This window comes from Osmerus eperlanus, chromosome 13 (assembly GCF_963692335.1).
Source record: "Osmerus eperlanus chromosome 13, fOsmEpe2.1, whole genome shotgun sequence".
Taxonomy (NCBI): Eukaryota; Metazoa; Chordata; class Actinopteri; order Osmeriformes; family Osmeridae; genus Osmerus; species Osmerus eperlanus.
The window spans coordinates 9041124-9068062 of record NC_085030.1 but is presented as its reverse complement, the minus strand read 5'-3'; the positions used below and the strand labels follow the sequence as shown (position 1 = coordinate 9068062).

Here is a 26939-nt window from a genome sequence, read left to right as displayed (position 1 = left end):
GTGCGTATCTCTCTCTCTCTCTTTCTCTCTCTCTCTCTCTCTCTCTCTCTCTCTCGACAGCTGATAGGGGAGGATCATTCCAGATCATTCTCTTACTCTGAGCTCCCCTCGACTGCCATTGCTAGTCGGTTGACTGGGTTACTCACAGATGAGATAGCCCTCGGTTTCCCAGTTCATATTCCTTTGAAGACATTTTACGTTGTGTGCAATCCATGTATTTGTATTTGTATTAGTTTGTGTGTGAATGACAGTAATCCTTTGGATAGCACTGTATAGAGATGAGCCATGGCTACTCTGTGTGAGATAGATGCATCGTGTGCTTTCAGGCTGATCACTGTAATTGAATCTCTGTGATTTGACCTCTATCCCTTCTAGGAACTAATGTAATGTAACTAATAAGGCAGTGATTGGACGGAGGGTTTAGACTATGACCTCCCACAGTGCTGTTGTTTTCGCCGACGCATAGGACTTATTGTTATTCGTTAGACTGAAACTGTGGCGTAACCAGGACTTAATTTGTGAGTGAATGGACTCTCACTGTGAAAGTGAAACTTGGATAAACCATCTGCTAAATGAATTCATTAATATACCAGTGCTAAATGTACTGCTACTATGTATGGCTCTTATCCACAAGCGCTATCCAGTGCCTTTGCTTAAGTACCTTGTAGTTAGGTTATGAAACCTTTGTGAGACCGTATAGATCTTATGTTGCCTCTTGAGATACTTTACAAGGGTGATACAGAGTTCTTTCCAGTGTGGTTCCGAGTATGATGCTAAAGTTTCAAATGCTGTTTTGGCTGCCATTGATGTGAAAAGGGTCTCTACAGCAACGTAGAGCACTGCCATTAAGGATTGAGTAGGAATTGTTCCTGTGGACCGCAGGCTGAGTACGTAGAGTGAAAACCTCTAATGGGAACCATGTGGTCTGGTCGGTTGAGAGGGATGACTGGTTGTGGTTGTGTTTGTGTGTGCGTGCGTGTGCACGTGTGTGTATCTGAGCTAAGCTTCCAGAGGCCCTCGAGTGTGTTTTTGCGTTAGTCTGAAGCATGCTTTCAGAAGGCTTTTGATGGTCCCTAGCAGTGGTTTGGCCTCTACAGGATCCTACAACCCATTGCAGTCTGGGACGCCTGCTGTCTGACGATGACTCACTGCAGCTGAAGCTAAGACAGAGCTGCAGCAGGGGCAGTCAAGCATGGGGCTGCTGATTTGGAGTGTGTGTGTGTGTGCATGATTTCACACATGCATGCTCAGGATGGTGAAGAGGAGCAGGGGTAGAAGGAGCTTACTGTGAATCTAAAGACAGCATGTCTGAGTGGCCTGTGTGTGTGTGTGTGTGCTTTTGATCAGAAAGGACATTACAGTCAGTGAACATAATACAATAGTCCCAAAGCACAGTTAGAGCTGAATAACCAAAAACACATTTATCATTTATATTTTACATTTAAGACCTGGTGAATATGTAATCACCACTGTCTTAACATTCTCTGTTTTTATGTAACACTGCTAAAAAGATTCTTAAATGCCAATTAAACATTTTCATTTATCCTCTAAGGTTTGGGAAAGTTACTTTTGTATGTATGCATGTATAGAAAGTGCTACAATCTAGGTTCCGCTGGAGTCATGGATTCTGCTGCCAATTTGGCCCATTTATAAACAAAACTACCAGAAGTGAGCTCTGTGTCCTAAACGGTGCTCTGTCTCCCTTTTCTGTCTTTCTGCCTTTCTTTTTACTCTCGCTCTTATCGTTCCTACCCATCCTGCCTCCCTCCCTCCCTCCATCCGCCTGTCTCCCTCCATCCGCCTGTGTCCCTCTCTCCGCCTGTCTCCCTCTCTCCGCCTGTCTCCCTCTCTCTCCTGTGCTCCCAGTCCGACCCCGCGGCCTGACGCTGTGGCTCTGTTTGGCAGGGAGCCACGGAAGGTGCTGCTGCACAAGGGCTCCACAGGCCTGGGCTTCAACATCGTGGGCGGAGAGGACGGAGAGGGAATCTTTGTCTCCTTCATCCTGGCGGGCGGCCCGGCGGACCTGAGTGGAGAGCTGAGGAGGGGAGACCGAATCCTCTCGGTCAGTCGCTATACTGCAGACTACAGCAGCTTGGTGCACTAGGACTTTATAGTTAATAATTATATGTTGTATCAGAACTTGTAGCTAACTACCTACCGCAGCTAGATCCAAGGGATACAAAGTACAAGGTCAATGCAAGCAGACAACTCATGTCATTCAACTGAGACTGAGGACACGGGGGTAACAAATAATAAAAACGAAACAGAATGAGAACTAAAAGATACAGATCAGCTGGCATGTAATACTCCACTCAAGGTCAGCGTTTCATTTATACAAATACTCTCTCGTGTCAAACACAGGAACCCCCATGACAGCAGATTAGAACCTTTCTAGAGTGTACATCTGCCCAATGTCCCTACAGGGAATTTAAACGAGTGATTGTCCAGTCCTAGGACCTCTCGTTGCTGCAAGGTCATACCTCCACTGATTGAAATGAAATCATCCAGCTGGTGATCCACTAGAGGATAGCCTTCTCTGTTCATGCTGGACAGACATCAGTTGTCACGTTGAGCTCCGTCCCCGTGAATCAAGCTGGGCCATCAACCTGTCCGTCACCCGGGCTCCAGGGCTTGCATTCCCTCATTCAGGATCCTGTCCACCCCCACCGTCCATGTGCTCTTATCTACAGACACGGTTGATCCTGTAGCAGCACTCAGCGTTGGCCCATGCGCAGACTCCTGTGCTGAGTCTTTGTGTGTGTGTCTCCATCTCAGGTAAACGGGGTCAACCTGCGCAACGCCACCCACGAGCAGGCAGCCGCCGCACTCAAGAGGGCTGGACAAACCGTCACCATCATCGCCCAGTACCGGCCAGAAGGTAGGACAACTGCCTGTAGGCAGCTATAGCAATTAGAGCATGACACACAAACAGACACGTACAAATACAGTACATTTACAAACAACACACACAGAAAATACTTAAGGATCCAGATCAATACCAGCCGCTTAGAAATAATTATTGTATCTTAAACCGTCTGCACTAGACCTGTTACAATGGGGCTGAGCAATAGCATAAACAGTTCAGCCCTGACTATTGTCAAAGTCATGTTGATCTTCACACTGTTGAACAGAAGTGCTGAATAATCATATGGCAGTTCTTACTAGGACTGAGATGTGCAGATAAGCGACATGCAGGTAGTTCATGATGTGGGGCAAGAAGACGGGTGACATCAACAACCGCATAAATACAGAATCAAGTCTTTCATCGGTTTGTACACGATTCGTGAACAATGCCTAATTAGTAGGCTACAGTGCAATATAATGAAGTAAAAACAGATCATTGTTGACATGGTTGATTTGTTTATGTACAGTAGCATACTGTACATGTTTTCACTTGATAAGTGTGGCAGCTTTATGCTTAGGTTTATCTTTAGGCAAGTCTGCTTTGCAAATGAGGACAGTACCGAGCGCCGGTGGCTGATTGGTTTCTACAGTTCCAGGATTCAGGTTCAGGGGCGTCCCTGTACTGAGGAGAGCAACTGCAAGGCGGGCAACCGAGGAGCTGTTGTTCCTCCTCCGTGTTTCGTTTTCCGTCTCTTGTGAATGGTGGACCGGTATCTGCGGATAGTGAACGAGGATAAAGGAAACACTGCCAAGTGGGGGAGAGAATAGCAGCAAGGCGAAGGTTAACATAAACCGTGGATTTAAATAAATATTACAAAAGGGTGAAGTTTTAAACTTTTTTGGCTCCGACTTCGAACGTTAATGGGGGTTGGGCTTGAATGTACCAGGCAAGAAGAAGCCGCATGAATTCCCAGTCGGCTGGATGTAGCTGTTAAGATCACAACGGGCTGCAAAGTTATTCAAAACTGCATTGAACCGACTGAGGTGAGGAAATTGCATATGCGAATGAAATGTGATAAAGTGAATGTGCCTTGTGTTGTGCACGAGACAAAAATAAAAAGCCAAGAACATTTTGTAGGTATTAGCCGCGGAGATGTTGGTTATAATGTTAGTTACCGCATTGAACATTTTCTGAATGAACTGGCTTGCCAACTAATTGTTGGTATGAAGTCTAGAGCTAGCTAACTAGCTAGCATAGCTTCAAGCCGCAGGGCGAGTAGAATCTAGTTAGCTAGCTACAAGATAATCTTGCGCTGTGGATTAGTCCCATTTGCTGGTTTGCCAGGGTAGCGATTTTAATCTAAATTGATACCAACTATGGGACTATTGGCTTGTGTGGTAGTTAATCGCAGTCAGGTAGCTAATTTGGGTATCTAACTTTGGTATCTTGGTTGGCTTTCTGAGAAAACACTTGAAAGTAATCTGTTTCGGACGTTAAACAATCCGGGCCTGGCAGCTCTGGTTCCCCGGTACCACTTCAAATACAGTAAACACTCACCTCGCCTAGTACACGCACACTGACGTAGGGTCAAACACGTACAGGAATGTGGTAGAGGTTAATGTGGCTTCTTGACATTAAGTCTAGCTATATTTTTAAGTTGTTTGTGGGTTCTTTTATTTTTATTTTTATCAGTGTTAAGGCTATGTTTTACATTTAAGGAAATGCATCTCCTTCTGCCGGATTTTTGTTCTGGTGGAGACAAAACGTGTTTTAAGATTGCCAGTGGCTTGAGCTTCGCGACTTATAACTAACCTGTCACAAACGATTTAAAGTTCTTCACATTTTCCACACATGAATAGTTACAGTAGGTCTGGGTAGTGACGCAAATTACTCAGTATTCCAGATAATTTAGATAATGAATCATTTGCTTTTGCTATCTTGTTTAATGTTTTAGTGTTGAAGACTCCAAAGGTTGCATAATAGCTACTTTTGTCAGATATTATATTTGGCCCTAGACATTTGGTTGGAAAGGTGGTCAGAGAGGCGTGGTCTAAGCAGGTGCGTGGAAGCTTTTCTGTCTGTTCAGGAAGTGACCTTGTGAAAGAATGTGAATTAAACATCGCTATTCACATTCTTAATCAGCATGGTATTCATCTTTGTTGTGTTTGTTTAAAGTTCATAGAGGTGTCCCTGAAATCCAACAAGCAGAACAATGCTCTTACATTAATGTGTACATGGTGTTGATTTGGTTGTCTTTTATCTTTTAAGAGACCGTGAGTCTCAATATCTCATTTGCAGTAGAAATTCACCGAGGATGTCTGGCAGGTGGGCTTACTTGTTCTGCTGTTCTATACACACACACACACATTCTCAGCATGTAGATCCAAGGTATGCACATGCTGCAACAACAAAGGAAAGGATATTATGAGCTTTAGATCTCTGCTCCTCTCTCAGCTTGGACTAGGAGAGGAATGCAGCCGTATATGTCGTAGCTTGTTCTCTCCCCATATTCTTGATGCCTCTAATAAAACATCAAGCAGAAGAATACTTGCTGTAATAACCCTCCATAGAGCTGTCCTGTCTCTGGAAATAGCCCACAGGTCACTGCATAGTCAGTTAGTCCCTCACAGGATTGAGGTGTGTCCAGGTTCTGTAAGTAGTCAGGGCTACTGTTAAAGCCTCCCAGCACAACTAAGGCCATCTCATTTGAGGACATTTTGAATATGAAGCTCCCTTTCCCCTGCTGTTTTTCTTTTTTCATACACCTCGGCTGTCAAGCAGTCTTAGATAAGACTGCGTGAAGTGAGGTCTGCGTTATCTACGATGCCTCAAGCCAGCGATAAATCCTTCCTTGTAATGTGGCTCTTTTGTAGGACAGTGAAGGACACTATTGAGCTGGCAATGCTTAACCAGTCTAAACGGATGAGTCAAGATGGCTGGCAAATGATTGACTTCCTGCATCCCCCACTGATCCTCTGAGATGTGCAGCCAGCAGCTGGAACGGCTCCCCCTGCCCTGCCTTGTCCTCAACTCTGGCCTGGCTAGCCAAGGAGGGTCCACAGTGTGCTGTGGAGGGCAGGGGAGTAGGGGACCGTCAGTCAGGGGCTAACTGGAGTGTGAATGCTGGTTCATGCTGGGCAGGCTGCCTGGACTCCTCCCAGGGGCTAGAGCTCCGCAGCCTTCACTCACTCTCTCTCTCACACACTCACTCACACACACACACATCTCTGATGGAGGGCCAGAGCTAAAGATGACATGGGGCTGTAGCAGGGAGGCAACACTCGGCGCTCCCTCTCCTCCCAGCCCGCTGTGGAGCTTCCCCATGCCCAGTGCTCCCACTCTGCTTCAGTGGCGGTGATGGGAGGACAGGGCTGGGGAGTCCACAGTGTAAACGGATGCAGTAGACTTCATCCCTGTTCATTCAGGTGGTGGGTGGTGCAGACCCTGCAGGACTCATGTCCCCCATGTTTCCTACAAAGAACATTTTCAGTCATGGTAAAGCCTGGGTTTACATGTTCCCTGGCCACTGTAGAACAGTGGTCAGGGCCTGGACTAACACGTGGAACCTAACACGCTCTCATATTACTAACACATGCCTGCCGCCGTGTTGCATAACTGGATCAAGAGAAAAGCGGTCGTCAGCCCACTACCCAAAATAAAAGGGAGTACAACTAATGAGGACATGCAGTATGAGGGAGGGAGATGCAGAAATGACCCACTTTCCCTCACTTCACTTCCCTATTCTCTTCCTCACGGGTCAGCCCAAGTGATGCGCTGCTCTCCTCGCTGCCATCCCCTCAAACGTTGAAGTGCTATGTGTTTGGCTAGGGAGGTTATTGTTGCTAGGTTACGACCTGGGGACGGACTCCCCAGTGTGGATCAGGTGACAGGCGAGTCCCCGGGTGTAGACGCACCAGACCAGGCCGACCGCGGCAAACTACAGCTGTTTCTCCCACTGTTGTTCCCTGTGGAGCCAGGCAGCAGCTGGAGAAGGCCTGTCTGCAGGGTGGTCTTCTCTGCCTGCTCTCGAGGCTCTGGTGGTGGTGGTTAAGCCTTGATGGTAATGACAGCCCTCCAGGAATGCCGTGGCCCCAGCTTCACCTACCGTCTCGTTCCCACTGGTTGGGCCGTTGTGTGTTGTGGGTGTTGTGAGGTAGAACAGCCTCTCTCTTGTGACTCTTTTGTTTCTTATCCTTCCTACTCCTCCCCTTCCTGGTCTCTCTGCTCTCTGGAGTCCCCCCTCCTCCTCCTGCTCCTGCTGCTGTGTCTGAGAGGCCCGTGGACTAGAATCATGACTGCTTCCGTATACGCTGTCCCATGGGCCCCCTGACTGCTGGGGCGTTGCCCCTGGTTACAGGCAGGTGGTGTCGGGTTACCTCACCTTGCTGTGTCACTCTCTCCCTTGTGGTTGAGCCTAACTCCTGGCCTGCTGAAGCAGAGAGAGAGCAGGGCGGGGAGCAGGCAGATGGCTTAGGGCGCAGTTTCTGTTTGCTTTGAATCCACTCTGGGTTTCGGTTGGGGGCTACGACAGAGACAGAGGCAGAGTCGGGGGGCTGCGAGGAGAATCGGCCTGTTTTCACACCTGACAGGGATTTCTGCGTCTAAACCCAGGGACTTGAGAGGAACAACAACTATCAGCTGAGCCCGAGGGATGGTTGTGTTTGTTTTTCTAGGCTACCTACCGGCCGCAGTCACACCCAATATCTGGACTTTGATCTGTAATTCTCATGTCGTTCGGAAAGGGAACGTGTTTTTAACGGTCGCACCATGTCTAGTTTGATTAGGTGAGTAAAGCCTTACAGGGTCGCTTGCAGACTACATACTTTGCCTACAAAACATTAGATTTTAAATGAACAAGAAAAAGGGTTGCCTGAGATTAAACTTGTTTCTTATGATAGTCATGGATATGGTATGTCGTTAAGGCCTGCTGTTTAGCTGCTCCCAGATACACATAGGCTTTTGATGCAACACACTTATGTTGATGTCAATATGAAGGTTTGTTACGTACACCGAGGTATCATAAATAGCATAATACCTATACTGAGGTAACTGAAATCCGATCAGATGTCAGTGTTTGGCTCTATATGGCCTTATCTGTTCCTATCTTGTATGACTGTTTTACCGTCGGTAATTAACAAGGACAGGGCCCACGTTCAGACACTCGAGCCTTTGTGGTGTTACTGTGTTACCTACCTGGTGTGCTATCACATGATAACTTGTTTTTCTAGCTAGCTCTCTCGGTCTCTCTCTGCCTTGTTTTGTCCTGTTGCCCAGTGTCGTGTGTGTTCTATGGGTGGCTCGCCTGGCTTGTTCTAGCACCCTGAGCAGAGCTTGCATGTACACACACACAAACACAGTTAATGAGTGCATGTTTAATGAGGAGCAGGGGGCTCAGGTAGATTCATACATCAGCCTCTACTCCACCACAGTGTGGATTTATACACTGTGACAAATGGTCATCCGCTGAATTTAGTTGGAGGCCTTCCTTTTTTTTTTTTTTTTATGGCGCCAAAGAGTCCATGTTGAATGTAATTAATCCACATAATGAATGGGCTGACAGAAGATATTAGTGGAAGTGTGAGGCTGATACATGGCGAAGCTCCATCTGCTTGCGGGGTCATTAATCAGGCTGAGAGGAGACGCTGAACCTCAGCCCCTCTACCTCCCCAGAGCCCAGCCCCTCTATCTCCCCTCTACCTCCCCAGGGCCCAGCCCCTCTATCTCCCCAGGGCCCAGCCCCTCTATCTCCCCTCTACCTCCCCAGGGCCCAGCCCCTCTATCTCCCCAGGGCCCAGCCCCTCTATCTCCCCTCTACCTCCCCAGGGCCCAGCCCCTCTATCTCCCCAGGGCCCAGCCCCTCTATCTCCCCTCTACCTCCCCAGGGCCCAGCCCCTCTATCTCCCCAGAGCCCAGCCCCTCTATCTCCCCTCTACCTCCCCAGGGCCCAGCCCCTCTATCTCCCCAGGGCCCAGCCCCTCTATCTCCCCTCTACCTCCCAAGAGCCCAGCTGGAACCAGTGCACATATAAGGAGAGGATAGATCTAAGGACTGTGTTAGCTTCTCTATGCCATGGTCATATAGCATTTTCCAGTAGGTTTTGATGTAATTATTGTGGGTGACAAAGCCCTAGCTGCATACAGCAGAGAAACTGGAAGCGGTGTGTGTTGCGTGTGTGGTGTAAACGTTGGGGATGTTGACAGCATTGTGTGTGTGTGTGTGTGTGTGTCTGCAGAGTACAGCCGCTTTGAGTCGAAGATCCACGACCTGAGGGAGCAGATGATGAACAGCAGCATGAGCTCGGGATCGGGCTCCCTGCGCACCAGCGAGAAACGCTCCCTCTACGTCAGGTACGCTCTCACACACACACACCCACACACACACACACACACACACACACACACACACACACACACACACACACACACACACACACACACTGGAGGATCTGCTACTCTCACGATACGTTACCCACTATACCCCAAACAAGGACACAGTATTTCTTATAGTCTAAGGTTCATCATTTATTTTTTCAACCATCACCTTAACCATCACCTAATCCACACTAGTGCTTATATTTGGTTGTAAATCATTTTGTTAATAACTGACAGTCTTATCTTAGTTTGACTCCTATCAAAAATGATGGACAGGAATTCCCATCGATGCTGCCAGCACGGTATATGTCATGGGAAGCTGGTGACAGCCTTTACTGTGGCGTCCATTTTATTTTGTAGCGGGCCTGTCGCCAGATTGTATGGCCCCTCGGTCAGAGAGTGGAACAGGTGGCAGGCTTCTCCAGTAATGAGTGCAGCTGCCTGAGTCAGGAGAGGCTCAAGGGGGTCAAGGTGAATAGGATTACCCTGTGATGCAGCACTGGGGCCCAGGCCTCATACTGTACTCAGCGCTAGCCCAGGTGGCTGGCTAACCGTAAGCCCCCAGCATACAGCCCTGTGACTCTGGACCTGTCCACAGCATTTGCCATGTTTACAGACACAAAGACTCAATCTTGCTACTACTACCAGGTCTGGATCCGGCTAGAAATGTAAAGCCAAGCCTGTGTGTAGGGGAGTGGAGTGGAGTGTGCTGTGTGTGCGCGCGCGTGTGTGTGTGTGTAGTGTGTGTGGGTGAGTAAACACACAGCTATGTAGGAAAGGCTGTCTAGTTAGCCCGCTGCGCTAACAACAACAGCGATGTCCTCCCAAGCCCTCAGGAATGTGGAGGAGGAGGAGGCCTCTCAGGTGCTCACACGCTCCGCCGACGCACACACACACACCCACAGCGCCGCTTTCTATGTGTCGCTGTGTTAAAGCTACCTGGCTGCACCACACACTGCCAGTGCTCTGCTGGGCCGGTCTATAACAGGTTAGCTGGGAGGAAGGACTTCAGGCAGTAGCCACATTCCCACTTGACTAAACCTTGTTTTCTGTGGATTGAGACCGCCTGTGTTATATATTTTTTTTTGTTTGACGAAGACGAGAACCTGTAAAGCAAGAATTCCTTCCTACCTGTCTGACAGGCCACACACACACAACGCGATGACACCGAAAACTATGGGCCAACAACAGGGCTTGTGAGACGCCATTGTGTCACAAGAAGATATTTTGCAAAGTGACACTAACACACCTTGTGCATGTGTCTCTTCCTCCATCTTCCCCTCCCTCTGTGGCTGCAGAGCCCTGTTTGACTATGACAGGACCAGGGACAGCTGTCTGCCCAGCCAGGGCCTGAGCTTCTCCTACGGGGACATCCTGCATGTCATCAACGCCTCCGATGACGAGTGGTGGCAGGCGCGGCTGGTCACGCCCCACGGCGAGAGCGAGCAGATCGGGGTCATTCCCAGCAAGAAAAGGTGCAGTCAGTCACCCGCCCAGCAGGGCTACTGCTCTGTGCACTTGACGCCACGCAGGCAGACTGGCTGAGCGCCTGTACCACCGGCCCGGCCCCAGCCAAGCAGTCCCGAACACGACTCCCACTCTAAACCTGTCATGTCTCTTCTGCAGGGTGGAGAAGAAAGAGCGGGCCAGGTTAAAAACAGTCAAGTTCCACGCCAGGACGGGCATGATCGAGTCCAACAGGGTGAGTGAGGAGGCCTGGTCTCTGGAGGCCTGGTCTCTGGAGGCCTGGTCTCTGGAGGCCTGGTCTCTGGAGGCCTGGTCTCTGGAGGCCTGGTTTCTCCCGGGCTCTCAGGGAGCCGGCGCCAACCCACTTCCCCTCCCCCCCTCCCTCCCTTCCCTCCCTCCCTCCGTCCCTCCCTCCTTCCGTCCCTCCTCCCATGGGATGGGAACAGGAGTGCACACCTGCTCACTGAAGACAGGGAGAGAGGGAGGGAGGAACAGGCTTATGTTACTGGCATGACAATCACAGCTCTGTATAGTCTCTCTAGAGAGCAGTGTGGTCCCAGGAGACTTCCAACTGTCTTAACTGGACCTATTTAAGTCCTTTACAATAGATCTCTGTATGAATGTAGTCCTGACTTGTCAAGTAATGAGATTATGCCCTGGTTTACCAACACTGGGGCTCCACCATTTTTAGAAATTCTCAATTGGCAAAGTCGATTATGAAATTGTCTATGAAGCCTCAGTACTTTGAAGACTAATGTCAGTTCATAGTAATGCATATTAATATCACAGGGTTGAACGTGAACCGAATCTTAAAAGCGCCTCCCCTTTTACATTAGTGTTTTCACCCCATTCATTTCACCCCAGCGACACGCTTCTCCCACTTCAATCATGATTCCACATTGATTTCTGTTTGGTCCGTTTTGCATGATTGTTTGATGTCCTCCACATTGAAACACGTTCTGTTGTGTTTCTGTTTCATCCCCCTCACCGGGCCCCTCCCCCTCCCTCCATCCACTCATCTCCAAGCAGCCAGTCAAAGTAAAGCGCAAAAAAAGCTTCAACCTCTCACGCAAGTTCCCGTTTTACAAGAGCAAGGAGAATATTGTGCAGGAGTTGGTGGAATCCGAACGTGAGTACCGCTTGTGGGACAGAGGGGAGTTTTCGCGCTTTCCTTTCATGCTTCACACCTCCTTCTCTCAACCTCATCTTTCCATTCTGGGGGGTCAGACTGTAGCCGCATGCTCGGCGCCTCTAACCCCCCCGCCCCTCCCTCCCTCACTCCCACCCAGAGACGACTGCTCAGGTGTGGGGGTCTGCCTGCCTGCCTGCCTGCCGTGGCCCCAGTGGAGACTGTGTTGCTCTTGACCTGGAACCTGTTAGTCCCAAACAGGCCTTCAGCCACAGACGCTCAACACGTCTCCTTAACTGGGACCACAGCGCTAAAAAGCTCGCACCAAAGGGTCAGCACACTAATCTTAACAGGGTTGGGCTAGCGTAATTGAAAGGCCCGGGCTTATTAGCAATAAAGGCCCAGGCTTAATGAGCACAGTGCCTTGTGTTGGTGGGCCTGGACAGGTAGGCCATGTTCTCCACCAGGCCAGCATCACACAACTCCCTCCCCCACCCTCCCTCTCTGTCTCTGCCCTGTCCCAGCTCTCACTAACCTCCTCTTCTTCCTGTCTGCTCTCTTCTCTTTGTTTCTGCTCTCACCTGTCCGGACACCTAGGACTTCCCAGGGTTAAGCGATGACTTTTATGGATCAAAGAGTTTGAGTAAGTGTGTGGTTGTCCTGTGTCAAGCAGCTGTCCCCTTAGCTCAGAGCACGAACGCTGTGTCAATGCAGACCCAGCTGGCAATGGCTAAACCACACACACACACGCAATGTACCATGCACAAACATAGGCTAACGCCCTAACATACATAATGTATTGAATTAAGCATAGGCAGATATAGATAGATGCATGTACGCTCAAGAAAAATGTAAGCGCTGTACACAAAAGCACATCCATTTGGTACAGAGAGGCCAGTGCTAGGGCTGGTGTTTTATCCATAGTTGCTCCATGATGCTTGCCCAGTAGGCCATGTTTTTCCCAAGAACAGGGTTTTGATATGTGTAGTAGTTAATCAAGCCCTCCCTTCTAGTGCCTCTCAATGGCCCTCCCACTGCAACCTCCTCAGCCAACAGTGCCAATGGGTTTCCTCTTGGCCCTCATAGTTCTCTGCAGACATAGATCCACATCCAGCCACAGATCCACATCCAGCCACAAATCCACATCCAGCCACAGATCCACATCCAGCCACAAATCCACATCCAGCCACAAATCCACATCCAGCCACAGATCCACATCCAGCCACAGATCCACATCCAGCCACAGATCCACATCCAGCCACAAATCCACATCCAGCCACAAATCCACATCCAGCCACAGATCCACATCCAGCCACAGATCCACATCCAGCCACAGATCCACATCCAGCCACAAATCCACATCCAGGACAATACTGGCATGGGGGCGGACTGGGTTGTCTGGGACTTGGTTTTAGGAAACGCTCCGTTTCCTATTGCTGACACCTCCCACCACTTCCCCTATAGAGAGTCCCGCTGCCGCGGTGAACCTGTTGTCCTTCCTCCTCTCTCTGCTGGTCCTGCCTCTCACCTTGGGGGGTGCAGTGGGATCAGCACTTTCTTGTTCTTTCTCTGGATGTTCGTTTGACGGCCTTTGACCCAAAAATATGTTTTGGTCCAAATGAGAGAACCCCTGAGTATTTTTTTAATATATAATGTGTTGATGCTTGGCAACTATGATCTACTAAACATGTTCTTGTATTTTCCAGAATGCCTGACCTCCAACACAAGCGACAGTGAAAGCAGCTCAAGTGAGTGACCCTCCCGGCCCCTCAGAGAGACGCTCTGTCCTCCTGAGCGGCGCGTGCTGCCTCTCCTCAGGGCCGTGTCCACGGCCGCTCTGTTTCAGCCGTTTGTGGCCACTTGGAAATTCCTCTGGGATGATATCACACTCTTAGTAGATGCATCCAGGCCCCTTTTTTAATGTGCCGTTATGGGAGATCCAGCTGCATGAAAAGACTGGGGGGAAAGTCCTGCTGTACAGTTAATCCAACACAGGGATTTCCTGAGACATTCCTCGGGGGGGGGGGGGGGGGGGGACTGTAAGACACTTGGTTCCTGATGATGTTTCCTTTCTGTTCCGCAGAGGGTCAGGAGGACACCATTCTCTCCTACGAGCCAGTGATCCGACAGGAGAGTAAGTGAACCCTGACACCCTCATCGTAGATGTGCATCAGGCACTGAGGACGGGAACATTTAGATCACAAACATGTTGTCTGACCCGTCTCTCCCTGCACCCGTCTCCTCTCCCAGTTCATTACACCAGGCCTGTGATCATCCTGGGCCCCATGAAGGACAGAGTCAACGATGACCTCATCTCAGAGTTCCCTCACAAATTTGGCTCCTGCGTTCCCCGTGAGTATATACAACAGTGAACACATGTTCCATCCCCAGAGCGCGCGAACCAACTAGAGACCTCGCGGCACGAACGACAAGTCCCTCATGAGCCCGTGTCTGTTGTGACTGTGTCCCTCCCTGCAGACACAACTCGTCCGCGGCGGGAGAACGAGATGGACGGCCAGGACTACCACTTTGTGGCCTCGCGAGAGCAGATGGAGAAGGACATCCAGGACAATAAGTTCATCGAGGCGGGCCAGTTCAACGAGAACCTGTACGGGACCAGCATCCTGTCTGTCAGAGCTGTGGCTGAGAGGGTAGGTCTGTTCACGTCATGCAGCCAGCGCTTGTTTGTTCCAGGAGTCTTAAAATGTACCTCAGACAATCAAGTATTCGAAACCACCGTCGTTGTGAAAGCTACCACTGTACCCAAAATAGCAAGCCTTAAATCGCTGAAGCCTAGATGCCAGGAACAAAACCCGTCATTAATTCCTGGTGAAATCTAAGACTTTTTATTTGGTGTTATGTATTCACTGCCTCTCCCTCCTTTTCCACAGGGAAAACACTGTATTCTTGACGTGTCTGGGAATGCTATAAAGCGACTGCAACAAGCACAACTTTATTCGATCGCAATCTTCATCAAACCAAAATCCATTGAAGCTCTAATGTAAGTTTAGGGGGAATGGAATGGTCCTGTCCACTGTTGTATGGTTTTTTGCTGCCTGCCTTGTTCAGCCTCCACATAGCAGCAGTGTGTAACCCTGCCTGTGTCTTCCAGGGACATGAATAAGAGGCAGACATACGAGCAGGCTAATAAAGTGTTCGACAAAGCCATGAAGCTTGAACAAGAGTTTGGAGAATTCTTTACAGGTAAGCCCTGGAGGTCTAGATACGAATTTTTCTTCACGGACGAGCATTTTCCAGACATGTAATACAATATACTCAAAATATTTTCTCCCCGCCCTCTTTCTCCCTCCCTCCATCTCCTCCTTCTCCCTCCCCCCTTCCACAGCCATTGTACAGGGTGACTCACTAGAGGAGATCTACAACAAAATCAAGCTGATCATCGAGGAACAATCGGGTCCCTACATCTGGATCCCATCCGCAGAGAAGCTCTGAGGTCCCAGTCAGTCCCGTCTGCTGCTCTGCAGAACTCCTCCCACCTCCCTGAGACCCCGCCCATACCTAAATAGCTCCTCCCCCTTTTTTGAAGATATGTTTCATATCAAGTTTTAGTGTCATCATTATGTTACTCTCAAATGAAAAGAAGTCTTATCACCATTACTGTGACTGTTCACACCCCTGCATGAGTTTCTCAGCAAATCCATTGAAGACTGGAAATGCCATTCCAAAATGAATTTGTCATTTAAAACAAAAAAGGGAAAAAAGAATGAATCCTTTTTGTGAAATCGGACTGACAGTGAAGATCAGAATGTTTTACAGAATGCTGGAGTGAGGAGTCGGGGATTCAAAGACGTTGCGGGGAGTAAGAGACCAATCATAAGTTGGAACACTTTGTAAATGTTCATCAAATCACATTAAAAAAGACGCGCCAGATGAAATGCGAAGACCAATTAAGGGTTGTTGTTTTTCTACAAGGACTGGATCAAATCAAGCCCAGCTGATGGTACATTTCGTGGAGTCATCTCTCTTGTTTATAATAACTGCGGAGGATCTCAATGGAGAAAGAAGCCTACAAACTGGTGATCTATTTATCATGAACCAGCTTGCTGTTTGATCTGCTGCCAGTTGTTTGCACTGCAGCTGATAAAGACTTCTTTGGAGGCGGAACAGAAGGAAGAAAATGAGTTACGAATCTCTACATTTATATTATGAAAATCACAAGATAAATGATAAAATCCTACAGAGATTTTACTACATATTAAAAACGACACGTTTTACACTTCACTAGAATTGTCTATTTGGAGGGCTGTTAGATTTCATTTCTTTGTTTTTTGTTTTTTTGTGGGATTTTGCGCTTGTGGTTTTGAGCTGCTCTGTGTAAAGGATGGGGGTAGAGAAGTGTAACTGGGCTCTCTGCAAAACACCAAACTGCCTTACATCAAATACTAATTGTGTTCTTTGACTACCTGTACCTTGTGAGGAAGGCTACAAATAATCCACCCGGAGATTCTTTTTTTCTTAATCATCACTTTCTCTGTGTTCTCCTCTTGCTTCCAGGGAGGCCTACAACTTGTGAGTGCAATAGATAACATGCAGAGTCGGACCTCTGTAGCTTCCTATTCCCCCCTTGTATTTTAACCCCTTTTCATGTGTAATATAGAAGATTTATTGGATTTTTCAATTTGGGCAGCAATAGCCTCCTCACCCATGTTACGCAGTAGACCACCCTATTACACTCTCTGCCTTCCAAGATGATTCTCTTCTGATTGAATGGTCACATGGTACTGTCCTGTACGCCACCATGACGGTGGCCTTAAAACGGGTAGAACAAGACAATAATTGTATTGGATGTCCTAACAATTAAAGAGTCAATATAACCAGTTTTGGATTGTCCCCCCTCCTACCCACCCCACCCTCACCCTTGGGAAAAAAACACTAAAGATGGGTTACATTAAATCTTGTATTTTGTGTAGCTATGAAATTTAAGAATTATTTTTCAATATGTTCCGGGCAGGTGTTTAACCACTGTGTTGAGCCCTATGGTATGTCCGGGGCGAGCTAGGCCAGCTCAGGATTCTAATGCACAGATCCCATTTCCCCCGAGACTCCAGGGCCATGTCTGAGTGGCGAGGCGGAACAGAGAGTTCACAGCTGTCTAGACGTGAAGGAGAGCGCACTGGCAACTGCCTCTGCGCATTTTAAAGGCATCTGCAATCGAATCATTTTAATAAGAGGATGTATTATGTCTTATCTTTTTTTCTTTTTAGTAAGGTGTGGTAAAGCTTTGTCAAGACCACCAGTTTGGTAACCCTTGCATGACTTGGCTGTGTGGATCCAGCAGGATTGAAGCGACCCGTCCTATGTTCCTGTAGGGATCTTGGCACTGTGTTTGTGTACATGTGAGGGAGGGGACGTGTCTGACTTGAAGAAGGAATACTGTGGCCCCTGACCCTGTGAACATTTAGGTTTTTTTCTGAAGAGGGGAAAGGCGTTTTTATTTTCATTTTTTAACTCAGCCATCAGAGAGCCAGACCAGCTTCCTCCCACTCAACAGGAAGTGGTACCCTCGCCCTCTGGGCCCCTTGCTCCCCCTGCCCCCAGAGCACCTGTACCTGCAGGCATTTTCTGAACAGGTGTCTACCTGCCAGGCACCACTGCTAAACCAGCTGTCATTTACCTGTGTCAAAACCAGAGTTCAGGGAATAAACTGAAGGGAACAGAGCCATTTATAAACTGCTTGCAGACTGTTTCAAAAAGGGTGTGGTAGCTGTAAAATGTAAATATGCCCCTCCCCCAGCAGAGCCCCCTCACCTGTGCTTCATGCATGTGTGAAACAAACTGGGACAAACATGTTTTATAGATCACAAATGTCAGGTAAGTAAACTTTGAGCTATTCTGAGATATCATTTCCATACAAATGTGCCGTATTGTTGGTATTTCTCTATAAACAAATCTCTTCAGCTGCCTATTGGAACACTTTGAACTAGTCAGTTGGGAATTGAATTCCCTCAAGTAGGGCCTGTCTACTTGTGATTTCTTGTGGAATGTGTCTGGGTGTATAGATTAAAAAAATATGTAAAAAACAAAACAAATATATATATATATATATATAAAATAAAATGAAACGCAGGCAGCAAACCTACAAGATGACATCACACAAGCCAGAAGCATTGATCAATATCTCATTTAGAAGTTTTAGAATTGGTCGTCTGGTATTCAGTTGAAACACAGCTGACTGTTAACAATGTGTCTGGTATTTATACCTCGGTCAGCCATGTCAATAAAGCCCAAAGAACTTGATTTTATTTGAACTCTCCATTGAGGTTGTGGTATCAGACTAGATTGAACTTGAATGCCTCTGAGTGTGTTGAACTGAACAAGGTTCTTTGTCCCAGTGAGAGAGATGGCGATGACATATGTTTTTTTCGGGGGGTTAGGGTTTCTGGTTTGTCCTTTTGGGTGATGAGTTGTTAATGTGACGGTTAAGTGCTTGCGAACCTGAACCCTTTGATTGTACAGTAATTCCCTTCCTGTCACTGCAGGTGGTATAGCCTACCAGGACACTGGGCCACAAGGTCTTCCCTGTCCTAGTTATGATGAGCGAACACACTCCTGCAACCTTTTTTTTGTTTGGGTTTATTTTTTGGGGACTTGACAAGAGTTTATTTGTTTGAAAATAATAAAATATGTGACTCGGTTATCAAACTGATGTGCATTTTATTTCAACATTCTTTTCTTTTTTTACAAACTGTAATAAATTAGGTTTCACGTTGAATTCATTTTTTGAGCTGTATAAGAACAGCAAAACACAGAACAGTAACAAACTAGAGCATATGAAACACATCCAGCTCCTTCAGACACCAGTAGACGAGGTCTCCGGGGACAGAGGTCGGCTCACCTAAAACATCATTCCTCCATGATCAGGCTCTTCTTGGCTTTGTCCAACCTGTCTAGGATTTCACTGTAGAGACCTGACATCTTCGGGCAGACAACAAAAAAAGTGATACCAGCATATCCAGATATTTCTGCTTACAGGTAAAGACATTCCTTTGTCTACCGTACACGACTTCTAAGACGATGTCTCATAAGACATTGGATTAGTCTTTCTTGGGACAAATCTCACTTCATTAGCAGAATGACTTGCATATTTTCACTACCCAGCTGTCACCAACCTCTCTCCTCCACTGCTGGTCCCTCCCCCCAGTCCCCTCTCTCACTTTACCCCCCTTTCCTTCCCCTGTTTACGTTGCTCCCTCCCTCTCTCCAGCCCCAGTCTTCCCCCTCCCCCCAGTTCCCTCCCCCTGCGGGGGTACCTGCGTCTGGTAGCTGTCCTGCAGGGAGCCCAGGTGGCAGAGGAAGCTCATGGCTAGGCCGCACCACCTCTCGGCTGCGGGGTACTGGGCCAGGCAGTACAGCAGGATGCCCGTGTTCCAGGCTCGCGTCAGCAGCCACAGGATCTCCATCTCTGGGAAGTCCTCCGCCTGGACAACAGACAGCCACAGCGACCGCTGTCAGCTGGCTGTGTGTGTGTGCGCTTCAGGGGCGCCTGGCTGTGCTCACCTGAGCCCTGCGTTGGCGTGCTGGAGGCCGTCACGAGGCGGGAGGACGCGGACGAGAACATGCTCGTACGACGGCCTGCCTCCACGCACATGGCGGAGGGTTATCATAGGATGTTCCACAGATATATGAGGGTGTACAGTATTGGGTCGGAGTTGCATATGAAGGCGTGTGTGTGCCTTGTACATAAAGCGGCGTAATGGCTCAGTAATGCGATGCCTCTTTCAAAGGCCCAGCAGCGCAGCAGCAGAGTGATGGCTTGTACAGTACATTAGCATCCAAATGGCAGGAAGGGGATGGTGAATGGAAGCATCTGCTAATTGAAGTGCTGCTGAAAGCCCATTGATAAAAAAAAAAAACTAAACAGGAGATGCTTTCAAAGCTGCAGCGGGCAGGGGGTGGAAGGGGGTAATTACAGTGCTGCCAGGGATGCTGGTGGTGCGCGCGTGTTGCCCTCCTGTGATTGGAGTTGACTCACTGCGGCGACGATGATTGACAGGGCCTCCTCGTAGTAGCCCCACACCTCCTCCAGCACCCTGGCCTCGACCTCTGACACCCCGCTGGGCAGGGACAGCTGGATCAGGCTGTGGACACACTGACTGGGAGGGTCCCCCCACACACACACACACACACACACACACACATCGGCGTTGAGAGAAACACACAGAGGGCACCCAGCTTGAGCTCAGGCTGATGGGGAACCAGCCTCGGCTGACCAGAGGACCATGCTGGAGTGGGAGTGGTGGGGTGGGATCACCTGCAGCGGGCCAGGTCTGTGTGGGGCTGCTTCCGGTGTAGGGCCAGAGCGATCCTCAGGGCCTTCTTACACAGCAGGGGGAAGTGGGCCGGGGGCTCCATGGCCAACGCTGCACACGGACACACTCGTCAAGATACACGCGCCCTAGCTCGACGTCATCTACAGACATATGAACTGACCGATGATGATCACTGTTCAGTGCTGCATCTACCCTGGGTGGTTGTTTTTGTGAGGGTTTCGGCGTGATTTGAGTTGCCCTGACCTGCGAGGGTCTCTAACACCTTGGCTTCAATGCACTCTATCTCCAGAACGGACTCCAGCACTGTCTCCACTCGGGGGTCGTTGAGCTTGGCGCGGGCCTCAAACTCATACAGCAGCAGCAGCGTGTCGGTGGGGTCCTTGGGGAAGTCCCCTGGTGTTGGTTACATCACATGTGGATCACAACATGGTCACTGGCTCATATGGCTTGGTTGGAGTACAGGGTAGTGGTGTGTGTGTGTGTGTACAGTAGAGGCACTGTGGGAGAGCAGGTCTATAATGGAGGAGCTGAGGGGCACCTGAGGCTTTCAGAGTCTTCCACACCTCCCAGCAGATCTGAATGTGCTCCAGGGCTTGTGTTAGCTGCTCGGTCTGGGAACACAGAGTACACACACACACAGACACACACGTTCACACTACTGCTGTGGCATCAATGGGTCTTCAGCATCGCCATCTAGTGGTGTCTTTTTCTCATCAACCAGGTTTCAAAATGAGCAACAACAGTACGCCAGTCCTGATAGCACGGTTAGTCACTTACTGCCCCTCTCCGCTGGTCTCGGTACATTTTCATCTGTGTGGATGGAGAGCGTACTAATGTGGGAGACTTATGTGGGCACGGAGGAAGAGAGTGTGTGTGTGTGTGTGGCACACCTGGTCGGAGTGGGGAGACTTCCTGCAGAGCTCCAGAGAGGCAGCAGCAGCCATGAGCAGGCACGTCTTCTGGCCCATCAACACTGCACGGTCTGGAGGGCACAGCTGGGACAGCTGCACATATCACACACAAACACACACACAGATTACTTTCTTTTTGCAGACGTCCCTCCTTATCATTAGGAGTGGGCCCCGGCTAAGCAAATCAGAATCCTCTCCTTTCAACGGCTGAAAGTTGAAAATGCTGGTGTACACATTTGTTTATCTGAGGCCTTGTGCGGCTCTTATTGATCCACACCTGCACAGATACAGATCAATTCTCAGAGTGATGCTAATGGGGCCTTGCCTGGTAGGAGAGCACAAAGAAATCCCTCATCCTGCCAGGGCTGCTCTCACACTGCAGAGCCGAGTTCCAAGCTGAAACACACACAGTTTAGGCACCGCAAAGTGCCAACATGAAACAGGGTGATGGATGGGCCCGGTGTTGCAGGTTTGCAGCGATGTCGTAGCAGTGGATCTACAGTAAAGTACCGATCTTCCTGAACCAGTTGGCATCCTCTGAGCGCGGCGCCCCCGCCATGCTGGGCCCAGGGCTCAGCTCCGACACTCTCTGCAGTGCTGGGGTGACACAAAACAAGCAACACCAAGTTAAATACGTGTCAAATACAGCGCAGTCAAAAAGACTCAACTGCTAAAATATGCCATGAGGGCTTGCCAGAGAATCAGTAATGGCAGTAAGAATAGTGTATACTCACCCATTCTAAGATAAGACAACAGGACGTCCAGATTGGCATGCCTGTACAGAGAGGTATGGATGTTAATAAGACTACAAACTAAAGGAGTAAACCCACCACTAACCCCTTAAACATGCAACAGTCTACTGTCAAAAGAAACCACCAAACTGACCTCATCTCCTCACTTGCTTTTTCCAGGGTTGACAGCACCAGGCGAACCAAACACCTGAAACACAGGGAATGGAGAGAGCTGACGGCCTCTTTTCTCTCACCTACTGACTGTGGTGCACAGAGGCACACATCCCCACGGGAGGAGGAACAGGAATATAGGGCAGTGGATCAGAGGGAAGCACGGCAACATCACGGTACTTTAGAAGCATTTCTTACAGCATGACACAGCTTTATCCAAGAGGACTGCCGGATGGGACCCAAGTATTCGTTAGACGTTTGTTCACGTTCGTATCAACATATTGAGCGAACATTCAAACCAAGCGTGAGTGAGTGTGGTCTGTGCACTGATTGTGTGTGTGTGTGCGCGTGCGTCCACAGCTAACGGACCTGAGAGCTTTCACAACCTGAGGGCCGTCCTGTGAATGTTCACACAAGCTCTCCAGAGCCTTGATGGCCGTGTCTTGCTGCTCGTTCTGGAGGAGACCAGGGAGACACGTCATCACCACCACGCCCCCAGCTAGTTCAGAGACGGTGAGCAGCCTCCTGGAGTGCCCAGGAGATCCACCCAGCCCTGTGTGAAGGCCCACCTCCAGAGCGATCTGAGCAGCCAGGCTGAGGAGGCTGGAGGCAGCGTCCTCACACACCAGCAGTCTGTCCTCACTGCTCACCGGACCGCAGGCCAGCACGCCGATGGCCTTCACCGCCTCCACAGCTGGTGCACACACACGCACGCACGCACGCACGCACCACACACACATGAGACCTCGGCCCTAGCCACACTAACACCAGGAGAGGGACAGCACTTTGTATAACGATGATTACCTTTCTCCACGTTATTCTCCTGGATAGAAATCTTGTAAATGCTGAACTGAGTAAAGATGCTGGTTGGATCACATCTTTCTGCCTCCTTAATTGCCTCTTTGGCCTACACACCCAGCCACACACACACTGTTAGTTCCTGTCTTTTGAGACAGAGGTCTGCCCCTTGACACCATAGCATACAGTATGTGTATGGGTGTGTGTGGTGTAGTACAGTATGTGTTTGGGTGTGTGTGGTGTAGTACAGTATGTGTATGGGTGTGTGTGGTGTAGTACAGTATGTGTTTGGGTGTGTGTGGTGTAGTACAGTATGTGTTTGGGTGTATTGGCGACCTTCTCCAGCTGCTGCAGGTGCAGGAAGCAGGAGGCTCTGTTCCTCTGCAGCTTGGCCAGGTTGCCCTCCGTCTGCCCTGCCTTGTAGAAGCTCAGGGAGTAGTTGTACCACTGCAGAGCCTCTGAGTAGCTCTTACCCTGGAGCAGACACACTCAGTCTTTGAAATATCAAACTCCGGGGCCTCCCTTGGACAAAAACACGACCGTTAATAATCCACATTCAGGCGGCTGCTCTGCCTCGGAGGGTGACTGCTACCTCAAAGTTGTGGGAGGCCTTGTCCCAGAGCAGCAGATGCAGAGTGGTGAGGGTCTGGGGGGGGAGCTGTCGTCCAGTGTGGTGTCCTGGGGGGAAACAGAAGCTGTCCGTCACACTCAGCTGCACCACTCACACCTCACTGCTCTGACACCCTCCTCCCTCTTCCTCCTCCTCCCTCTTCCTCCTCCTCCCTCTTCCTCCTCCCTCTTCCTCTTCCTCCTCCATCTTCCTCCTCCTCCCTCTTCCTCCTCCCTCTTCCTCCTCCTCCCTCTTCCTCCTCCCTCTTCCTCTTCTTCCTCCTCCCTCTTCCTCCTCCTCCATCTTCCTCCTCCTCCCTCTTCCTCCTCCTCCCTCTTCCTCCTCCTCCCTCTTCCTCCTCCTCATGGGCAGGAGCCTCATCGTGGGCGTGGCCAGGGTTCGCAACTACCTTTTTTCCTCACTGTCCCAGTACCGTCCTGGGTGTGTGTGTGTGTGCTACCTGTGATGACGTCCTCTATCTTCTGTCTGGCCAGCAGCTCCTTCCCCCTCTGCAGCAGCAGCTCGATGTGTAGGACCAGGGCGCTGCCCAGCTCCGACGACGACGACTCAAAGTGCTGACACACCCTCTTCAGAGAGTCAAAGGCCAACGTCTCCCTGTGAAACATCCAGACACAGCAGAGTTGTCACTCCATGGAGTTGACATTCGTGTCGTTGTTGTCATGCACTGATCATTGCTGGAGTCGGGTCAAATGTGGAGCTGACGAAGGTGTGATTCTACCTGTCTTCGGCCATGAGCATCTTCACCATGCTCAGACAAACCTCCAGAGGGACCTCAGAGTCTAGCATGTCTGTAAACCCTGACCAGAAAACATTGTCTTTTAATCACTCACTACCGCATTCAAGAAAGGAGCAGTGTGGCTGTTCACAGTGAGTGGGTGATGATGACACTGTAGTTCTACTGACCAGCTCTTATGTGTTCCTCCTGGGCACCACATCTTAGAAGTATTCTCATCTTCAAGTAGAGTCCAGAGGGGTGAACCCTCTCCTAACAAGTTTGACAAAATCTCAAGTTATTAAGACACATTTTATGCACACATTTTTTACTATCTAGGTGCATCATGTGTTGGTTTACCTTGTTGGCTAAGCTCACAGCATTGAGAGCTTTCTCGTGAAACTTCTGACAGTCCCATTCAAGATAAACAGTGGCTAGGAGCCTCAGAACTTTAGCCTTGAGACAAGGATGTGTTTAAGTGTTATCGAAGCACCAATTTGTGGTCAAGCTAAATCAACATACAGGAGCAGTTTTTATGTAAGAGGTGGTATTATGTTATGTACAATAGGAAACAAGCTGCACAGATCTTACTTGAACCTCAGCACCCGGGGAGTATTTTGCATTTGTCTTCCCTATGTCATAACTTTGACTGAAAAACAAAACAATTGGTTTCTAGTCAAAACAATTTCTGCAATGCAACACTGCACTGTAACAGGTTGTCCATATGGTCATGTTGTTGGGATGAAATCCAGAATCGTTACCTCAACCAGAAAGAACTCTCCTCGTACTTTTTTAGATTGAAAGTGTCCACTCCAAAGTTATAGCACATGAGAGAGAGATATCCACCCTGAGAGGAATAAAGAGCATAAGAATGGCCACCTGTTATGTAACCAACATGTTGTCACATGTTGAAATACTGCCTTCAAAAAAATAATTGTTCTATTTGTGAGGTTTTGTGTGAGTTCCTCTTTTGTGGCTGAGTTTCCCACCTCTTTCGGGAGCCTCATCAGCATGTCTTTGCAGCGCTGCATACAGTCCACTGCCTCTTGCTGCTTATCCTGGGCCAGAGCCTGCATAGACATGGACACAATGTCAAAAGTTATATCAATAAGTCAGATGCAACTCATAGAATATGTTTAATTTATTGAGCAGACATAACACGTTTTCCTGCCTCACACCCTCTTACTGCAGGTGTGTGAAAATCTCATTTTGAAGTTGACAGATTTCACAAGAACAAATTCACATTGTGTCATGTGCTCAACAGCGCATATTTCTGAGAGCTCACCGACTCTGCCTGGTAGGAGAGAACTCGGAGCAGGTCCTTCTCCACGTCTCCTTTGGATGTGTTGATGTCAGTTGCTCCATCACCTCTGGAAGTTAGTTTGCTGTACAGGGTCTCCAAACTCTACGGGTGCAACATGGTGATTGTGTTAGGGCTTAAAGAAGGTTGAGGCCATTTCACTTACATTATTATTGTGGAAATACTTGTTCAAGATGGAAAATACTATGTTTACTTTGACCGCTAGATTTAAAAAGTTATCTGCAAGCTGGGGCTTTTTGCAATCCAGCCATGTTCTCCCTGTCTTGCTTGCCATCTGTAAAAATATAAATAATAATAATAATGATAGAAAGTGTGCATTAATATAGTACAATGTAGTATTATACTGTTATTGGCATGGTTACATGGTTTATCCGAATACTAATGTTATAAAATTGAACTGAACTAAATTGTTGATTATACCAAAATCTGCTTGCGGACAGCGCCCTCTTTTGGATTCTCCGTATCACAACAGTACAGTAGACAGCAAGCAACATGACGCACTAACAAGAGGAACACAACAGCAACACAGCAACACATGGACTCAGAATCAGCTATTTCAGTTAGTCTTATTGCACACTGTATATTATTAGTGAACTACGTGTTTTGACTCCAAGATGAGTCAATCTCCATTCCAAAATCTAAATCTTAATCCTTAAACAGACTTTCAGAAATCACATATCGGATGTATTAGCTTATAGTCGGTAATTACTTTATTGCTCGAGAGCTTTCTTAGTTACCTTTTGCTTTCTGAAGCTCATTAATAGCTGTACCAACACGTTTAGTAACTGCCCAGTTCCACAGCTGGATTGCACATTCTTCAAGCTGAAAAATACCCAGATGTGCCAAAATGACACACATCCTAAATGACACATGATCGATACAGCTACATCTGTGCAAGTGCTCTTTACCTGAGGATCCTGTGAATTTGGATAGTCTTCTAACACAGAGCTTTCACCAAAGAGCTTCTCGATTATGTCTTCAGTGTTTGCTTGATGTTTCATCAATAGATTCTCTGTGAGACCTAGAATTACATCAAGAAAGGGTCATGAAGGCTGAATGAAGAGAAACATTTGTTTGTACAAAAACCAGCGATGATAAAACCAGCAGCTCAAGAGTGCCAACAATGTTTGTTTTTATCAGCATAAATAATATTTACTTAGTCGTTATACTATATTATAGCGACTAAGTAAAATCTGCAGCCTCGACACTGAGCTAGCTCTACGTTATTCACTCACGAGCTCCGATTTAGTTAGCTAGCTAACGTCTCTTTTCTACGAGCTAGTTGTCAAGTTAACCTAGCTAGATTTTTTCCCAACAGGTCTTTTACAGTTCAGGTAACAGTAATTGAGATTGATCATCATAATTATTGTTTAATCAACCCACTTAGATAGTTACTCACACTTCACTTTCGAGACAAGGCCTTCCATGATGAGAAGATTATTTTAAAGAACCAACTAACTAGTGAGTTAGAAAAGCACAACCTTAAATGAATGCTGACGGGGAACCAGAACCCAGAGGAAAGCTCGAGCCATGCCAGGTGGATCTGTTCCACTTCCTGGGG

General features: G+C 48.5%; 2 protein-coding genes across 4 annotated transcripts in view; one reads left to right on the top strand and one right to left on the bottom strand.

Annotated features, from left to right (window-relative positions):
• The window catches only part of dlg3 (discs, large homolog 3 (Drosophila)), an 88971-nt gene extending 71056 nt beyond the window's left edge, over window positions 1–17915 (top strand). Inside the window, 13 exon segments of the mRNA XM_062475754.1 lie at window positions 1867–2062; window positions 2776–2878; window positions 9078–9192; window positions 10515–10691; window positions 10843–10918; window positions 11713–11812; window positions 13519–13560; window positions 13896–13946; window positions 14063–14164; window positions 14291–14463; window positions 14704–14813; window positions 14925–15016; window positions 15159–17915. Of these exon segments, the coding sequence (XP_062331738.1) occupies window positions 1867–2062; window positions 2776–2878; window positions 9078–9192; window positions 10515–10691; window positions 10843–10918; window positions 11713–11812; window positions 13519–13560; window positions 13896–13946; window positions 14063–14164; window positions 14291–14463; window positions 14704–14813; window positions 14925–15016; window positions 15159–15265 (1444 nt within the window). The 3' untranslated portion in view covers window positions 15266–17915.
• Window positions 17916–18259: 344 nt separating this feature from the next.
• On the bottom strand, window positions 18260–26939 carry tex11 (testis expressed 11). 3 transcript variants are annotated; one of them, XM_062475751.1, is made up of 29 exons: window positions 26778–26932; window positions 26287–26399; window positions 26116–26200; window positions 25799–25878; window positions 25572–25652; window positions 25343–25462; window positions 25047–25127; window positions 24819–24904; window positions 24649–24706; window positions 24418–24513; window positions 24249–24330; window positions 24064–24142; window positions 23785–23939; window positions 23307–23392; window positions 23051–23188; window positions 22721–22823; window positions 22486–22610; window positions 22286–22371; window positions 21900–21953; window positions 21749–21789; window positions 21525–21611; window positions 21340–21410; window positions 20994–21107; window positions 20642–20714; window positions 20347–20496; window positions 20085–20193; window positions 19806–19926; window positions 19084–19251; window positions 18260–18748 (listed from the first exon to the last, which is right to left on the bottom strand). In XM_062475751.1, exons 1-29 carry the CDS (start codon window positions 26803–26805, stop codon window positions 18677–18679), a joined length of 2742 nt encoding a protein of 913 aa, XP_062331735.1. In that variant the 5' UTR covers window positions 26806–26932; the 3' UTR covers window positions 18260–18676. The 3 variants fall into 3 exon arrangements, with proteins under 3 accessions (XP_062331735.1, XP_062331736.1, XP_062331737.1); XM_062475752.1 differs by lacking the exon at window positions 18260–18748 and having other exon boundaries at window positions 19088–19251; window positions 19744–19926; window positions 26778–26936; XM_062475753.1 differs by lacking the exons at window positions 18260–18748; window positions 19084–19251; window positions 19806–19926 and having other exon boundaries at window positions 20264–20496; window positions 26778–26939.

Coding starts and splice junctions, on each gene's coding strand:
- tex11 (XM_062475751.1), bottom strand. CDS start 26,805: ATGGAAGGCCTTGTCTCGAAAGTGAAGT. Junction 25,128..25,342: donor TCTCCTACCAGGCAGAGTCG/GTGAGCTCTCAG, acceptor ATGTCTATGCAG/GCTCTGGCCCAGGATAAGCA. Junction 20,715..20,993: donor AGTCTCCCCACTCCGACCAG/GTGTGCCACACA, acceptor CTGTGTTCCCAG/ACCGAGCAGCTAACACAAGC.